The sequence below is a fragment of the Guyanagaster necrorhizus genome (assembly GCF_019112545.1).
Source record: "Guyanagaster necrorhizus MCA 3950 unplaced genomic scaffold BT62scaffold_15, whole genome shotgun sequence".
Lineage (NCBI taxonomy): Eukaryota > Fungi > Basidiomycota > Agaricomycetes > Agaricales > Physalacriaceae > Guyanagaster > Guyanagaster necrorhizus.
In genome coordinates, this window is record NW_025064894.1 from 600,839 (window position 1) to 618,546 (window position 17,708).

The 17,708-nt window shown below is 45.4% G+C and overlaps 5 protein-coding genes and 1 non-coding gene across 6 annotated transcripts; 2 read left to right on the forward strand and 4 right to left on the reverse strand.

Moving 5' to 3' along the window:
• Positions 1-6,082: 6,082 nt before the first annotated feature.
• Positions 6,083-6,581, reverse strand: BT62DRAFT_933183 (uncharacterized protein). Its single transcript, XM_043186508.1, has 2 exons — positions 6,462-6,581; positions 6,083-6,411 (listed from the first exon to the last, which is right to left on the reverse strand). Exon 2 carries the CDS (start codon positions 6,376-6,378, stop codon positions 6,091-6,093), a length of 288 nt encoding a protein of 95 aa, XP_043038839.1. The 5' UTR covers positions 6,379-6,411; positions 6,462-6,581; the 3' UTR covers positions 6,083-6,090.
• Positions 6,582-7,288: 707 nt separating this feature from the next.
• Positions 7,289-8,503, reverse strand: BT62DRAFT_981247 (NADH:flavin oxidoreductase/NADH oxidase; the record flags this gene model as incomplete). The annotated part of the gene is made up of 3 exons (XM_043189580.1): positions 7,289-7,411; positions 7,468-8,190; positions 8,237-8,503. The coding sequence occupies 3 exons, from the start codon at positions 8,501-8,503 to the stop codon at positions 7,289-7,291; spliced, it is 1,113 nt and encodes a 370-aa protein (XP_043038840.1).
• A 1,028-nt stretch (positions 8,504-9,531) lies between these two features.
• Positions 9,532-10,873, forward strand: BT62DRAFT_1007059 (uncharacterized protein; the record flags this gene model as incomplete). The annotated part of the gene is made up of 9 exons (XM_043177297.1): positions 9,532-9,617; positions 9,672-9,681; positions 9,729-9,746; positions 10,131-10,142; positions 10,205-10,215; positions 10,273-10,318; positions 10,381-10,481; positions 10,724-10,788; positions 10,842-10,873. The coding sequence occupies 9 exons, from the start codon at positions 9,532-9,534 to the stop codon at positions 10,871-10,873; spliced, it is 381 nt and encodes a 126-aa protein (XP_043038841.1).
• A 1,041-nt stretch (positions 10,874-11,914) lies between these two features.
• Positions 11,915-12,008, reverse strand: BT62DRAFT_t104. The gene has a single exon. It is a non-coding gene; the product is annotated as a tRNA-Pro (tRNA).
• A 2,411-nt stretch (positions 12,009-14,419) lies between these two features.
• On the reverse strand, positions 14,420-15,984 carry BT62DRAFT_190367 (S-adenosyl-L-methionine-dependent methyltransferase). Its single transcript, XM_043179988.1, has 9 exons — positions 15,790-15,984; positions 15,644-15,732; positions 15,559-15,590; positions 15,485-15,506; positions 15,410-15,424; positions 15,343-15,360; positions 15,217-15,288; positions 15,058-15,169; positions 14,420-15,003 (listed from the first exon to the last, which is right to left on the reverse strand). Exons 2-9 carry the CDS (start codon positions 15,661-15,663, stop codon positions 14,608-14,610), a joined length of 687 nt encoding a protein of 228 aa, XP_043038842.1. The 5' UTR covers positions 15,664-15,732; positions 15,790-15,984; the 3' UTR covers positions 14,420-14,607.
• Positions 15,985-16,263: 279 nt separating this feature from the next.
• Positions 16,264-16,799, forward strand: BT62DRAFT_1007062 (uncharacterized protein; the record flags this gene model as incomplete). Its single annotated transcript, XM_043177298.1, has 3 exons — positions 16,264-16,417; positions 16,458-16,489; positions 16,557-16,799. The coding sequence occupies 3 exons, from the start codon at positions 16,264-16,266 to the stop codon at positions 16,797-16,799; spliced, it is 429 nt and encodes a 142-aa protein (XP_043038843.1).
• Positions 16,800-17,708: the final 909 nt, after the last annotated feature.

Here is a 17,708-nt window from a genome sequence, read left to right on the forward strand (position 1 = left end):
GGAATCCATTGTCAGTGACAGAGCTCTCTCAGTCCACCCTCTTTCCTTTATCCTTCTTCCTCCTGATCTGTCTGTTGATGATCTCAAACTTGCTAGTCTCTTCATCTTCATCACCACTTCTCTCATCTGCAGGCTGGAGACCTGGAGCTACTGGTGAGTCAGTAGACCTGCTGCAACTAGGTTCTGCTTTGGCAGAAGCATCTCCCTGCCTGGAAAACAGCCAGTTGTTTCAGGTGGGCAGCCATCTATAGTTATGGCAGGTACTAGGATTTTCAGCTGATGCTCAGTTTGAGAATACTGAGCAAGCAACAGATCAGATGAAGAGGGTCATGTATTCAACCTGTTGATGTGCTGGTAAATGGCTAAGCAGTGACATACCTGCTGCATATCCAGGCATGTAATTTTGTGAATTATGATAATACATGGACTTTATCACAGTCTACTATGCATGCAATAAAGAATATGGCTAGAGCACAGTGAAATGGGACTTATATAACAGCTGGCTTGAGTGATGATAGGTGGAGAGCATGGTCCAGCAGCAGAATGATACCAGAGAGGGTCATACTACACATGAGGTCCTAGCACTGGACACTAATTGTGCTAATACAGGTACAGAAAGACCCACTAAAAACAAAGAGCACATAATCAAAATATGATCAGGACTTTGCACTCAACTATGCATCATATTGATCAATGACACATAGATATTAAATTGCTGAGGGACATGTTCTAGAACAGAGCATTAGTGCACAATGTGATAAACCCAAATATCAGAGAGATTGACCAAGAAATGAGAAGATTTGGTGAAAGAAATGACCAGAAATAATCCCAAAAGTCTAGAATGACTCCTGTGCATGGATTAATTGCCCTGGGGAGATAAGAAAGTGAAGAGACCAATGGCCAGACCACTAACAGAGATAACCAGTGTCAGGTTGCATAGAAACAAAAGGCAGTCCTGACCTGGAGCAGAATATGCATGTCAGACTGTGACATGCATGCAAATGATATGCCAGAGACTCTGAAACAGAGTTCTGCACTTTGAAACTACTATATTTGATGTGTCTTAGTAAGTACAGTAGTAGACTATTTAAGTACCACATTGTAAGAGTAGTAGACAAGTTTCTGACCCCCCACAGTTGCAGTGTATTAGGCACAGAAAGCCTTGCACTATAGCTTTGGGCTTGTGTTTGTTACTTTGGATGAGAGAATAGATCTATTATTGATATCATAGAGAGAGATTTGAGAACTGAGTAAGGCACAGAAGCTAGCAAGAGACTTGAATTCAAATTGATAAGAGGTTTTGAATTGTGCTCTAGTCTGAGAACAAGAGAATAGTGTCTGAAAGGCACTATCTTGAGTTTGAGGTATTTGTGATGCACAGCACTACAGGTGGCAGAGGAGAAAACCCTTTGGCTTGATTAGTGTGCACTTTTTGATTATTTCCACAGGTTGGCAGAGGTTCAAATCCTTTGAGTCTGTCAAATGATGTTTTATTGTGTTTTGTGTCTCTGGATTGCAGGAGTGTTTTGATGTAGTGTATTAAGCTACAGTACCCTTTGCCTTGAGGTCCAGCAACATTCATTGCCACCTCTTGTTTTAATAAAACAAAAAGCCTTGAGACTTAGAGAAATCTGAGACAGTTGTACACTCACTACTGCTATTCACATGTAGTGGAATCATTTGAGAAGATGATTGTACTTGCTACAGCTACTTTATCACATTATAATCCCTCCACAAACTAAGAGTATTGTGTGTGTATTGGTGTGGGTGTGATCAGTGGATAGCACTCTGCAGTGACTGCTTTCATCTTGTATGCATGCAAAACCTCTTTAGCAGCTAAGAGAGGTGAATGAGAAATGAACTCCCAAACACCTACACCTAACCACTTAATGCACAATCACAAATATGGATGAGTTCAGGTGGTTTGAGTACAGTAGAAGCACTCTGCAGACTCAGATATAAAGATATAAAGATGGTTTATTCAAGGCTAGCTTGTGTTCTAAGATGCAATACTTGCAAAGGGGGTAGAAATAAGACACAGTATGTGAATTGAGACTTAAACTGCAGAGCTATGATGCTCAGCTTAACTTAGAAAACTCCAAAACCCAATAAATGCTGAAACCCAATACTAAGTCTCTCAAGCACTGAAACTCAGCTAGCTGCATCTGTGGCTAGCTAGCAGTCCTTGAAACCAGAGAACTGATACTTAGATACTGAAACTATTATTAAGTCAGAACCCAAATTATGCCAAAACCCAAAGTCCAATAAAGACTTCAACTCTTATTCAATACAGATGACTTAGTAACAAATGCTATCCAAGTCAAGGTTACACACAAAACCACTGACACAGAGACTAACTACTGAGAGCTAGAATGCTTAAATCACAGAGATGGATCATCTGCCACATGATTCCCCCTTGTCCTACTATTATACATAACTAACTGATACAGAATCTATAAATAATTTAGTTTGGTTACTTATTTCCCTTGGCTAGCCCCAAAATTAGATTGTTACCCCACCTGAGCATTCCTCCTATATTCTTTTCAAGCAATCCAGGATGCCTCTGGTGCTCCACTTCTATAGCCCATGAATATCTACTATATAATTGATCATCCTGTGGTTTCACTTGTTACTTCTGGACTCACTGTTGATCATGATTGATCAATTGTAGTGATGCAAGGCAGCCAAACTCTCCAGTTGTGGCTCATCCCCTGAACTATGTGCTCCTCTGATCATTCATGCCTGAGGAATCCTCACTGCATGTATTTTGCATCAGACCTGGTGTGCTAGCCATGGGCTAATGAGTTCTGCTTTGCTTTTACTTCTGGTTTGGGTGCTAGCTGGATGTACTTCACTGCTAGTCATAGTAATAAACTCCTGAACTAGACTATGGTATACCAGTCCTGATAGTATTTAGAATTGGCACAAACATGGTACTGTTTCTAAGTCCAAATTGACTTGGCATTTTACTATGATGGTGTTATTCCTCTAAGTCCAATTTTGACTTTAAGGTTATTAATCTAGTGCAAAGTTGTTTTGGCTAAGTCCACATTGATCCTTAGCCTTCTTAGCATAGCATGGCTATCAGCTTGGAGTCTCAGCCATAGTCCTCTACTGGCTAATAGTCCTCAGTTACTAGCATATTCTAGTGTGTTATGCAGAATTTATAAATTATAGGGCTGGACATGTATCCAGCATATCACTAGATCACTTGGTCTTCAGGAAGTTTAGTCAGCTGTGCAAAGTGGCTTCATCTATAAATGAGATAAAGTGATGCTCACCTCAAATGCTGCATGTACAAGCTGGATACCAGAGATCAGTATAAATTATATCACCAATCTCCTTATAGGTCTGTTCAGTGCTTTTCAGGAATGGATTAACATGAGATTTGCTTTGAATACAGGCAGTGCACTAGCTAGGCTTTGAGGACATGTTAACATTCATGCTCTTTACCATGTTTTTAGTTTTAAGCATTTGGATGCTGTGATGATGAAGATATCTAAGAGCATGGTGCCAATCATTCCATGAGCATGTAATATGTGCATGAGTCATTTTGAGAACAGGAGGGATGACATGAAGTTTGTAGAGTCTTGTCACCAATAGTCCTCAGCAAGTATTCAGAATATGATCTTAGATGAATCCTTGAGAGAGTCATCAGAGATAAAGGATATAAAGGAGTTCCAGGAGTTGGAGAGAGGTCAGCAGAGTTATTGAAAAGTCTGTGTCCTCAATCTGCTGCCTGATATTGACAAGCTTGTCCTGGTATGAGCACATAGTCCAGATAGTCCTCAATATTGCTGTCTTCAGGATATTGAGCATAGAAGAATTTCTGGTGTGCTATCATGATGTCTATGGGATCTTTAGCTTCATACATGTTGCAAAGGAATGTCCACACATTCTTTGCTGTCTTTGCATCTGAGATGTATACAAAAACACTATCAATGACATGCAACTGTATAGTTGAAAGCATCTTCTAATCCTTCTTCTTCCATGCTTCCTTTTCTAGTGTTGATCAGCTTCATCATATCTTTGGCAATGTAGTCATTAAGTGTGAGGTCTGTCAAGGTGTCAATCATTTTAATTTTCTATACATCAAAGTTTTTAGCACCCTTGAGAGAGTCAATATGATAGGCATTGTAACTTCTTGAACTAGAGTCAGCCTTGTCTTTGGAAACTGAGGTTTCTACCCTGGTTCCTCCTTCTCAAAATGTTGTTGCCTCTGTTTCAGCTCCTAGAGTGCCAAAACAAATTATTAATGGCAAGCAAACTTTTTAGTTCTAGTATTAATCCTTCCTGATATCTTTTTAACAGATGGTCCTGGCTTTGGCCTTAGGTCAAAGCCTTCAGCACAGACACCTTGGTTGTCTACTGAGGCTCATAGGCCTGCTGTTCTAATTGTGGTTCCCTCTGCCAGAAGTTTGATTACACCAATTGCTTTTGAAGCAGAAAGTTCAGATGCACTGCCCTCCTCTGTGAGGGTGAAAATGGTATGCAAACTTTTTATTTTGATTACAATTTCATTATTGATTTTCCTCATAGATAGCCTCATATTTGGTATGAGACTAAGGTCTTCCATATATGATGGCCACATGGTTACTGAGGCTCATTTACCAACACCTCTGTTTGTTGCTGGTCCAAGCAACAAACATATGCAAGGTAAGTTTTTCTTCTGACATTTTAATTTCACTACTGATAGTGTTTCTTTTCTAGCTGAGGATGAAGCATATGTGCCTGTGCTCAAGCACCTACAGTGGGATCATTCACCCCCTCAATTTTCAAGAGAGGAAAAGGGGAAGGGCAAAGCAAACCACAAGTTTCTTTTTCTTTTCTTCTGAACTTTTCATTGCTGATTCCCAAACTTTTTGTTTATAGCTTCAAAACCAAGTACTGGCTGCCCTTGAAAGGTTTCTGAGGGAACAGCAAAAGAAATCCACAAATGTGGCAGCCTTGGGGAGCCAATCCCCAACAATATTATTGAAATTCAATTTGGGGACTTGAGACCTACAGGTCTCTTAGTTCATGACAATACCACGTCTTTATTTAATAGAATGATAAGAACATCATGTCAGCAGACGGTATGACTACATCCCATCCTCTAGCGGATACGGACCATCTGCTTTCCCCTCGTTCCATGCCTCCCGTCCCTTAACCCAATCCTCGCGGACCTCATCTAGGAGCTCCCCCGAAACCCAACCATCAGGATCACACTGGATTTGAGCTATAAAATGCACTTTACACTCAGTATAGTACCTCAGTGCTGCGAGCTCCTCCAGATCTCGTTCCCGATCCACCTCAGTGAGCTGCACAGGACACTTGATAGGGGAATCTGAATTTACTATGATATCAGGCCACATATCACATAACCTATAGACCAACCGACATAACATTTGCGGGCTGTCAGCATAACAACACGGAGCCACATCAGGAAGTGAAGAGGAAGCCATCATATGGTAGACATGCAGCATAAAAATGCAGGGGAAGCTTTTCCTGCAAGATATTCGACATTACTCGCTCTCGCTTGGCGAATCTCAGCTCGAGATCAGCCTGTTCCTTGAGTTCTGGTGGCAGGTCCAGAGGGATCACCGGTAAAGTGAAAGGATCATCAGGCATAGGGATGAGTTGTCCTTCATAAAGAACAGCCTCAGGCAGGCTGATGCTCTGAATGAAGAGAACAGCATAGGCACCTTGCTAGTCGATGTATGAGACGACGTTGGCTGCCCCAGAGGGCGTGACGATCACGTTGGACCGTGAGAGGTCAGAGTGAATGAGATATGGAGCCATAACCCTACGTTCAAAAGGAATGATATGAGGTGTCATTGATATACAGTGCTGCAATAGCTGGCGTAGTTTGGGGAGGTCGGAGGGCTTCGACCTGCTTAGGGGAGAGCTAGGAGACAGGGACGAAGATGCTGCGCTGGACGCCTGAGATTCAGCCCGTCAAAGTGCTAATCAGCAAGTGGCTTGAAGGAAAGACGCCATATTAGGCCCTGCAATATGATATTGGTGCATTATTAACTTAACCCACTTACAAGGACCGCGATCTCCCTCTACAGGCTCATTATTGAACTAATATTGCTTTTCAGCGACAGGTCAGATCCTATATCTCTCGGCAGCAGGCTCCTCATTGTCCTTCTCGTTCAAATAGAGAGGCCTGCTCTGCAGACCCGGACTGACATCCTCCTTGAAGAACAAACTACCAATCTGCGAAAAAGGCTGCTTGTGAAGATCTAGATCGAGGAATATCATTTCCTTTATCACGGCGCCGATGTCTTGATCAAAAGTATTGAACCAGCCAGAGTAAACGACCTTGAGCCATGCGTTCAAACCGAACGCAGCGCTGTGCACCAACGGCCGATGACGCAATATTTTGAAGAGCATCTGCCTTGAAATTCACACACCAAATGTTTTGTTCTTTAAGGTAATCAGCATACAGATTTAATGATAGAAAATAGAAGACGAACGGAGCGTATCGTTCCGTAACCATTGTCATTGTCCCTCATGGTCAAAGGCGCCGGCAGTCGCACACGACATCAATGCATAAGCTCCTCAGCTCTCGGATAAAGGAGAGAGTGTGACTGAGGAGATCAACGAAGAGTGAATCCACAGTCATGTGACAAGGGCGCGATCGAGATCCCCACCAAACTAATCCATCCGAATAAGTCCATTGCACCACCGCGTGGATCTTTTGGCTTTAGGACCCACTCTCGACCAAACATGAGGAAAAACGTCGATGTCATATCTGAATGACTCGTACCGTCGTCCAAAGCCAAAAGCGCAGGTGGCAGGATCAGTGGCAGTATGCCTGACGCATCCTTTAATGTGTCGTTCCGGAGCAAACTGTTGGGAGGTACAGGTTTTGACCCGAGTTATAAATCCGGCTTTGTAACGTACGTTTTTCTGTCTTCGAACCGAGCTCTCACGACTGAAAATGTATGCAGATTTCCCGAGCGTTATGAAGTGGAATTTAACTGTTGGTCAGCTGAAATCGCTGCCGCCGTGAGGGAGAAAGTGAGTCAGATAGTGCCATAACTTGTTCGGTTAGGTATGTCAGGAATGCCGAGTGTAATTCCTTCCATTACTATTACAATCTTTCCCTCAGGTTTTTAAGAATTTCCAGCATGGGTCATGGAGGGTACCGAATTGGGTGGACCTGCAGAACGTAAAGCTTGGAGCAATGTGTTTCGACGCGAGAGTATGTAGTTTCTCCGCAAATTCAATGCATGCCTTTCATCGCTTTGAGTCGCTTGGGTAGGCTAGTACGGTCTGTTCCATCTATTGCTGTATCTGTCTATTCAGTGGAGTAAAAGGGATAGTCTATATATCCTGTGGCAACTTCCCCAGTCAAGTAGAACGTTGAACGGTTATACGGCGTAAGGGGTAAGTTCTTCTTTAGTCTTATAGTGATGTCCGGCTGGTGAAAGCCCTTAGTTTCAACGACTACATCAAATATCAACGAAGAACACTCACGTTCGAAATGAAATATCTCCCAAACGCGATAATATCTCCTTTGATATCAGCAGTCTCCATCGCGCTCTCTCTAGTATATGCTCCCGCTGAGATGAGAGGCCTCGGTGCCCATATGTGGCGTATAAAGTCATTAGACTCGCACGCATCCATTTCCTCGAGACTCCTGGTTGTAATGCCCGAAACCCTGGGCTCCACAAGATGGATATATGCGAGGTCTGGGTGTCGCTGCTTGATCTGGGAGACGTAGTACGAGAAAGTGGGGACGGGATCCTCCATGCGCATGCCCAGGAATGTCGACCACGGGCTCACCCTAATAGCCGTGCGCTCTGCCCCGACGGCCTTGACAACAGCATCGATGACCTCTAACCCGAATCGAGCACGATTTTCGATGCTACCCCCATATTCGTCCGTGCGCTGGTTGGACAAGTCCTGGAGAAACTGGTCGACGAGGTATCCATTCGCACCGTGGATTTCGACACCGTCAAAGCCAGCTTTGTTCACAGCATCGGAGGCTGCGCATGCATAGAGCCGGTGGTACTCGTGGATCTCGTCGATGGTGAGTGCACGCGGGGTTGAGGAAGAGTTGGTGATTTTGGTGGGGGAAGGACCGACGAGATCAAGAGAAGGCTCTTCTTCTTTGAGAGCGGAGCAGTCTGCCGCACGTCCTAGAGCCCAGAGCTGGCAAAAGATGAAACTGCCTTTGGCATGGACGGCGTCAGTCACCTGCTTGACAGTGAGATGGGCTCTGAGAGAAAAGAATCCTGCGCACCTCTTTCCACGCGTCTAACTGTTCTTGTGTCCACAGACCAGGCGCGTATTTTAGAACTCCAGCTTTATGGGCAATGAAGGTTCCTTCCGTAATCAGTAGCGTGCCGGGATCACTACCTCTCTGCGAGTAGTACTCTTTCACCAAAGAAACATATGGGACATGGCCTTTCTCCGATGCCTTGTTTCGCGTCAGCGGGGCAAGGACAATACGGTGGTTCAGCGTAAGGTTGCCGACTTTGATGGGCTGGAAGAGTTTGGAACCGGTCATTATCGATAAATCGACCACTAGACACAGTGGCTTTTATACCATTGTTGTGAAGTGAAAATTTCTGTTTCTTATCGAGTAAAAATCGCCATGCGGTCCATCGTTTAGTAATCGTTGCCGGACGAAGGGCTCCGATGTTGTCATAACCATTGGCCAAATATCTAAGGAAGTGCGATTGAGCGGGAGTCATGCGTGCCAGGAAAATAGTCAGTTTACTCTTGCATAGGCCAGAGCATTGTACGATATTAGCTGTGCTGTAATGTCTCCCACCTAAGGACTAACAAAATATTAGTCTTGCACCTCAGGTAGAGCTACAAAGCAGCCTACGCGATCTGTTTTTGCACCACAATCAGTCTCTTTCGTTCGTTGAACTTGAAGGCCCGCCGGTTGGTTCTCGTAATTTGCCTTTATCGCCGCAGATCGGAAAACTGAAGAGCAGTGAAAAGTGTGATATCTCGTACCTCGGAGCAGGAAAAGAACGTTCGTTCGCTCCTTCTTGCAGTCATAAAGCCCTCGGTCGTATGTTAGGTTGCATAGTCCGTCCCATGTTCGCTGGGAAGCAGGTTACATACAGGTGCTCATAAGGAGAAGTGGACTCAACAGGAATGTTGATGAGCGGGTCACAATATCCAGCACGGATTAAAAACGTGGCCATAATAATATTACAGACGAAGTGATATAATCACTGTTCAAACATTCAAATGTTCAACGGCAGGTCGGACTGGACAACGAAAGAGATAGCTGCGTGACCGCTTAGTAGCCCGGCGGCACGTGTTCCGAGTCACCAATGCCGGTCGAACCGACTTGGATTGGAATCACTTGGAACAAGCGCTCGTGTGCAACCTTTGCACCAATGTACCAATGCGATGCTTCTCGCTAGCCTCCAGTATCGACAATCTGTGATTAATTCGCAACCATCAAGTATAGGCCGACCAAACTAGTAGCCCTTGATGCATCCACTCGGCTTCAGAAGCACGACTGAGCTCGGTCCCATTTTCAGATACTATATCGTCTATAGAATCTTCGCCACGATGCACATAGCTGGACTATGTGAATGTGTGTACAAAGTCTTCATTACCGACTTTTCCCATCCAGAGCTCCTTAGCGAGCTTCCTCAGTATGTGTTTTTTGCTGGTATATTCCTCCACTTACGTAGCTAATATCTGTTTAGATCCGTACCTGTGGGTATCTTGTAATTCTCCACGAAAACTCTGACAATCAGCTATAGGTTGAGATGTTGGCCTTCGTAGGTTCTTTGGTTTCCTCAAGGATTTCGGGCCTAGATACATCCACAATTGTAGTATCTCGTTTCTTTCATTGCTCAAAGGTACATTTATGTGGTTTCTCCTTTCTCTTACAAGCTTAATGCATTTATCTCACTATAGCTTCTACATGTCACAAATATAGAATAGCAAGTCTTTCCGAATCTATATAGTCCCATATAGCATTGACACCGCCCACAGTCAGCCACCATAATATTTGGATTATTACATCTCTAATCGCATGTATATGATAACTTACACGCTGAATTGGCTCCGAATTTGCCGTTTCAAAAGCGGTCCCGGCTCTTATCAATATTGGTACTTCTTATCCCATCCTATCATTTCCTAGCTAATTCTTTGTCGAACAGGCGCCGGAATTGGTAAGCCCTCCATCTTTCTCCCTCGCGGATACGTCCTCAAGCGATGAAATTATGTAGCACAGGTTATCACGACGTATATACTCTGTCCAGAACATCGTGTCTGCAGCAATGCCTGACTCTGCGCCGTTAGGGCACAGAGTGCCTCTTCCAGTGTAATCAACGATAACATCAACAAGGTATGGCCCCATTGTTTGTCTGCCTTTTCGCTGCGGTATTAGCCCTGATACTTCAAATAAAGGTCATCACCATTTTGGAGACCAGCGCCGCCGCTCTGTGCGACACTTTTGTTACCCTCGCCCTGTGCGGCCGGCTAAGGAGGAATCATACGGGAATTAAATCGTAAGGCTCGCTGATGCTTTGGCGGTCTGTAGCTCTAAGTCCCCGGGGGATTCTAGGACCGACTCCACCTTAGACTCTTTGATTATCATAGCTATCAATCGAGGAGCTGTAACGACTATTGCTGCAGTTTTGAACCTCATTTTGATACGATCTTGTTCTTTGAATTTGGTACAATAACCCCCTCACAAAATGTGCAGTACCTTTCACGGCCGAAATCGATGCTCTTGTGAGTTCTATTTCAGCGCCCGCGAGTCCGTACATACTAACAACGTCTCGAGCTTGCTCGCTTTTAATCCTAGTACCGAGCGTGAGTGTACTTCCACGATTCCCTTAATTTGCTTTAATTACCCGCCTTCATAGTTTATGTTCTTTCTGTCGTCGGAAGGTTATAATATACGTCTTAGTATCCTCTGTGCATATCCATTGACCCTTTCTTCTGCAATTTGAACTATCGCGGAGACATGCGGGCAGGCACAAGACGTCAAAATAGGAATTGGAGCGTCGTTGATACGACCTCGAACCACTCGTATAGGTTACCACTAGAATGCATAGGGCTTTCTGCTCCGGAAGGCACTGTTCAGATGGTAACACCTTGTTTTCGGCCATGAGATAAAAAGTTGGCAACTTGTTAGACGCATGGTTTGATTGCCAAGTTCACGCTTTGAGTTTTCGATTCCTAGGTTGCTCTACGTGCCTTCGCACTGAATTTTATGTTTTTATTCTCGTTTAGTTCTAGTTTAGCTTAGAATCAGAATTGCGTAGCACTACAATTGATATCATTTACGCCAAGCCGATGAGTACTCTGAGGACTCAAGTCGGGTGCCGAGCAATGACCTCTGTCCTTCATATGAACAGATCCTTCACTAACCAGATACCTAATGTATTGTATGATATATGTTCTTGTTCCCAGCAAACAGATATGCGAACAGCAGGCACTGTCCAGCATGTTCGTTACCGTGACGGTCTAGTACAAGATAGCCAAGCCCTGAGAGCTTCCTGTGACTCAGTGACAAATGGATGGTGTTCGAGTCTGAGAGCGGCAAATCGCATGGGAGAAGGCGCATTCACCAAGATGTCCGAAGCCACCGTCATTCCCATTCAGCACAAATGACAAATAGCCCCACAGTAGTTAACGGGGTCGGGCCATCCCGATTGTTCAATGATGTATATCTTCGTTCTTCCCATGACGACGTTGATTTGAGGCTTCGTTAAAATCCTGCTCACCTAATGAGGACCAGGGAGTCAGATGCCGCGCTATCTCCTACCAGCATCCACTGTATGCCCAAACCAGTAGCAGCTAGATGATCATAACTGTGTTACATTTTCATGGACCATATACGAAATCTGGTTGGGTCGATGAATCGTAGCAAACTTCCAGAAAACTCTGGGCTCTTCACTATATCATAGCGAAGTGTCCGGTCAAGCCAAAATGAGGGCCTCACTGGGAGTTGAACCCAGGACCTCCTCGATCGATGAGAGCAACCAGGTAAACCCAAACGAGGAATCATACTACTAGACCATAAGGCCGATAGCATATGGTGGCCGTCCATTTTACTCTGCAGTAAAAGGTTTTTAAAGTGGCCGCACATCCTCTAGAACCTACAATATAGTGACAACACCATGATACCAATGGACACCAGGTCCAGCCGAGGACCAAAAAGTTGAAAAGGCCGAAGATTCAGTGTCACTATTCGGCCGAGATCACAGATGATGCTATTCCTGGGAACTGTAGTGAGCTCATGAGGAGTGGCTAGTAAGGGCGCCATAAAACTTCGCAAAAGAGACCTACGGGATATCAAGAATGAAGTTAGGACTGATTGAAAGTCATGATAATTAGCCCTTGGTATACCACGGCGGACGCACCACGTATGATGATAGTCTCGTCCGTTCCGCAATCATCTTGTGAATCCGCTGACGCTCAGAGACTCGAACACATGGTTCTTGACAGGGTTCAGGTGCCTACCAGCCTTTGACGAGGTTACGAGGAGTGCATCAACGACCACAAAATGAGAATGTAGCGCTGCTACTGAGTGATAATCAAAACTATTTCGTTGACGAGGAACTCACATACACTTAAGCTCGGGCTTGGTGTGCTGGCCAGTACTCCAATGGCACTTTCACAGCCTCTGGAATCTCTTCTGTTCGGTATCCCATCATATTATTGTATGCGTTCTCGCACCTTCCTATATCGACCTCAGCAAGTACTGTCATTGGAGGACCGTCAAACTTACCTTTGTACGTAGGTTACAACAAACAGTTCCTGGGTTTGAAAGTCTCATCGGCATTTTTTCCTCCGCTAGGGACTGCAATTCCCCAAGAAGATACGAATAATGTGAATGTGCTGGTAACGAGAACATTCAGGATCGGAGATAATGACCGAGAGTCAGCGTTCATTACAGCAAGAGTCCAAATGAGCTGTAAAAGACGTGAGGACACCAAAGAGGGAGGATACGGCACCCAACGTGGTCGTACTGGCTTGAACAAACGTACAACCACACCTATCATTAAATCCCTTTGCATGAATAGCGACCACGACATATGAAGGTCGAACTTCAACTTGAATGTTGAAATTCCGCCGAAAGCGGTGGCGGTAAGAGGATGGCCTCATTGTATCTTATAAAATCGGAGCATATGGCCCTATGTCTGATCAGTTTAGACGCTCAGTGACATTGATTACTGGATATACCTTCTAGCTTACCTGAAAAGCTCAGCGCTCGGCGCTCAGCGTTTTGAGAGGGAGCATATATGCGCATTCGCATCCACACTCTTCATGGCATCGTCAAAGCTGTTATACTGGTTTCAATGTCAGAAAGTAAGCACACAAAAGCCTTCATACATGCAGTTTTTTCACCAGACGTTCTTCCACAAAAACCTGAGCGACTACTGCCGTTGTCTACGTCTATCTGCAGATGGAACAGGATATTGCCTGTACAAATTTCCAGCACTCTGAATGTAGAAACGAAAGGCTGGTTCACATACCATGACGTAGAATGTCTGGATATGCTCCCAAAGATACAAGGGTGCGCCATGCTAAGAATGTCACTCAGCTCGCCCAGAAGGAACAGAGCTGGCTCCCATCGAAGTACCACAATGCACGGGAAAAGGTGAGAAAATGTCGACAGCATTCCGTAGAGATATGGCGCATGGCACCGCCAGTTTTGGTGGTAGGACGAGAAAAACGAAACGCGTCTTACGTCAGCAATATCCTATTTCACAGTCACCTGTTCGTGTTGAGGTATTTATGTAAGGGCGACCGTTATCCACTGGACAAGCATCAAATACACTGCCTGCTGTTGAACGGTGCGCAATAAGCTCCATTTCTCCTTTATAAAATTCGTACTAGGTTGTTCTCCAGAAACTGCATCGCAAAGGTTATGCTCTCGCCCTGGAAGAGTAGGATAAGTATTTGGCCGCACGTGGCAGCGAACGCGTCTCTTTCCTCTGTCAGTCAGAAAGGAGATCCAGAAAAAGTCCCTCAAGAGACCCCTGTGGACAATAGAACGCTTCCCACATCAAATGGACTTCCTTTGGTGTTTTGGGGCTGGCCGCTCCACTAGAACTTCTTCAATCCTGGCTCCCACTGGCAGAACCACTTGGATTACGGTGACCACATCGGGAATATACTGCCGTATACACTCCATCCTCCTCGAACATCGTCTCATCTACTGCTTTCCCATAAAGGCCGTCAACATCAAATCCAAGCCGAATCTCTTCTTTATTTTGCTACCAATCGAAGCTCGTCCAGGTTGAAAAGAACAGTCAAAGCAGAAGATTTGTGGAATTGCTGCACCTCCTTCGTGGGTTCGAACGTCGAACCTTTTTTCGGAATGCTATGTTCATCGGCGTGATGACCTAACGATAAACAACGACCTCGCTTTCGAAATACTGTCCCAAGTCCTGATAGTGTCCTGCGACAATCGTATGGTGTTCAGGTAGGAGAGCGGAAAACTATGTCTGCCGCAGAATTTTCTCAGTATAGTGTCATAAAATTATGCTCTACATCTTCTTTCGCGACCAAACGAACCAAAATTCACACGTACTATGAAATGCTGGATCACGACGTTCCTTTCCCGACGTCTTCTGCAGCTCTCCTGCCAATCCCGCTTCCTTCAAATCTTCCCCGATATTACCCGTCGTGATCTTCTCGAACGTAGCTCTTACTGCGTTCGAAAGCGATCCCATTCCCGGTGTTGCTCCGGAGAAATAGAAACTCACAAACGAAATAAGCTACACAAATACCTGCTCTCTCTTCATCAGTTGTAACCGTAAGCCGCACACACTTAGAATTCATTTCGCTATAGCAATCTAGCTCCCGCATGTGCTCTTCAAGATGTTCTCCGATAATAGGATCCATCCCTTTCGATCGAAGCATACCTATGTACACCTCTTCAACCGTAGCCGTAGGTCCCTTGCTCGCTTCCTGTCCAACGCGTTGTCCAAATTCTTCAATCAGAAGCCATCCGTCCGGTTTCAGAACCCGCGTTGCATTCTTCAGTCCAGCTTTGATATGCCCCTTTGGTATCTAATGGAAATTTCAGAAAACAGAACCATGGTGACTGAACAAAATCAAACATACATGGTAGAATACAAATCGAATATGGACGACGTCAAAACTTTCTGCTACGTCTATGGCTGCCAGCGGATTCATGATGTCCAACTCTTCGTAGCTTACATTCGGAGGAAAGGGACTAGGGAAATGAGACGTTCATCGGGTGCTCAGAACAAATGGACGAACCGAGGTGGTAGTGGACTGATGTCCGCAGTCAATACCTGAGCATCGGAGAACATTTCAGCAGCTTGGATAACCCTGACATAACCGTTGGAATTCGCAGCCAGAAGGTCTGTAGACGTATATGCGTACCATGCACCGGATCCTGCACTAGTAATTTCATGAGAATCAGCTACAGTGATAATGAATAGCATCTCACCCAATGTCGATAATCCTACGAGGATCTTCGATTTCAGCCAATGATAATCCCCCTCCTAGGAAACACCTCACTCACTCCATTGTGCAATTCATCCAGTCTGTGCGATATCCCTAAGCTCGCCGGTCATGATGATGAAAAGGGAACCGTACCGCTCCCACTCCGACCCAGCGGTGTTATGATCCTGATCATTGAACGTGAGTTCGAGCCAAGGTTTCCCAGGTGATATCTACGTGCCCGCAAGAAATAGTTCTCATTCATGTTGTTGTTCGACGTGACCAGTAAAAGCCTGTCTTTATATGAACCAAGCTGGTGCTCGAATGGGGCTGACGTGACTCCGACTTGAACATCGGCAGATCGTCGTGATAGTGAGGGCTGCGCACCATACCGTCCATAAAGCCATGGGCCCAGATGATCACGGAACTACCGTATGTTGAGTTTGGGAGTCAATGTTTTAGGCTGAGCACCCAAGCCAGTTTTGTGATGTAGACTCGGAGGTCCAGGAGGAATATAAGAGGTGGAATTGGAGGGAGCCCAATGAGAGGAGGAAGAGATGAAGAGAATACGAACCGGATTAGCCATACTGCCCCAACGACCGAGCATCTGGATTTCGTAGTTGGAGTAGCGATGCTCCTCCTTGCTGGAACTTGAAGGGGTTCAAGCCTGCAGATGCACGGACATCGCGAATCTCCCTCCGAAAGGAAGATTGAACATCTCATGGATTTAAGAGGGTAAGAGATGCATCTGAAAGGGTGCCATCCTCGGGAAACTTGACACCAGGCTTGAGGTGCATGACTCGGAGGATCGCTTGCAATACAGAGGGTGACTGACTGCGTAGGCCTTCAGTCTGTCTCACCATGGTAATGCTGAATTCCCCGAATGACGCGTTCGACGAATGGGGAGTCGGTGGCCGTGAAGGGCAGGCAAAGATCCGTGTGCAGGGATTTGACATGCGCGAGATACTTCTTGATATCCACGGCAAGATTGCATCTTTGGATGCTGGCAGTATTGGTCCGTTTCGGTTGTAATATCATCCCGGTCGTGGACGAAGGCGGACATCCCGATTTGCTGCTAACGTCCATCGTATGCCCAAAATATCGCTGATTTGATCATGTAACTGTTACTTTTTAATTCCTACTCTTCTAGTTAGCCAAGTGACCGTAACCGCGAGGTCGAACGTTCAGTCAATTCCGCAGATACTGCTGCGTGCACGTCAGCCACGCAGGATTTGTCTGAATCCTCCCAACCTTCATCAGCCTCTCCATGTCCTCCGACAATTCGGCTTCTTCGTCTCTTCATTGCAATTGGTGGCGTAATAGAAACATCGATGCGGTTTCCCTTCCACGGTCGTATTCCTTATGCGGTATCGACTCAAGAGCTTCGTGGCGCGTAGAGCTATATCGACATTAGCAAGTATTGTCATCGGAAGACCGTCAAACTTACCTTTGCACGTAGGTTACAACAACCGGCTGTCGGGCTTGAAAGTCTCATCAGCATTTCTTTTCTTTCGATGAGGACTTCAATTCTCTAAGAGGATACGAATAATGTGAATGCGCCGGTAACCAGGACGTTCTTGGACATTGAGGATCAAAAGGAGGGGCCATGGGCCAGCGTTCATGATGGCTAGAGTCCAAATGAGCTGTGAAGACGTGACGACATCAAAGAGGGAGGATACGGTGCTCAACGTGGTTGTACTAGCTTGAACAAATGTCTAATGTCTAGCCACACTTCCCACCAATTGGCGTGAATAGGACGTATTCTACTGTGGCTACTTCGCTGGTTGTGGACAGGTGCACATTACCCATCACTGGGCAGGGAATACGTGCAATGGCCTCACGTCCATTGTCAAATTCGAGAAGGAAAACTGTGTTATACGCTCCTATACAAAATGTTAGAGTCTATGCGTCAGAAAACAACAGAGTGAACAACCTTGAGCGATGCGTTCAAACCGAAGACAGCGTTGTGCACCAACGGCTGACGGTGCAATACTCTGCTTTCAACTTTACAAGATGAATACTTCGATCTTTATGGTAATCAACGTCCAGTTTCAGTCATTCATAGGAAAATAGACAACGTACGCAGCGTATCGTTCCATAACCATTGTCCCTCGTGGTCAAAGATGCCGGCGGTCCCGCACGACACTGTCGACATGTGTTTCGTAACGATGTGCAGGTATGGCCGGAGATGCAAAGCAAGGAAAGATGACAGCATGGAGAGACCATGAAGGGCGACTGCCTGAAAGCCGTTGGCATTTGCCGAAGTCTACTTTCCGTAAGGTGCTCCTTATGACTTGTCGGTATTA

What these genes read in the sequence shown, in the direction of transcription:
- BT62DRAFT_933183 (XM_043186508.1), bottom strand. Translation starts at nt 6,378, where the DNA reads ATGCTCTTCAAAATATTGCGTCATCGGCCGTTGGTGCACAGCGCTGCG.
- BT62DRAFT_190367 (XM_043179988.1), bottom strand. Translation starts at nt 15,663, where the DNA reads ATGAGAACTATTTCTTGCGG. An exon ending in ATCAGTCCACTACCACCTCG is followed by an intron (nt 15,170 to 15,216) that starts GTTCGTCCATTT and finishes TCATTTCCCTAG; the next exon opens with TCCCTTTCCTCCGAATGTAA. An exon ending in TTCGATTTGTATTCTACCAT is followed by an intron (nt 15,004 to 15,057) that starts GTATGTTTGATT and finishes AATTTCCATTAG; the next exon opens with ATACCAAAGGGGCATATCAA.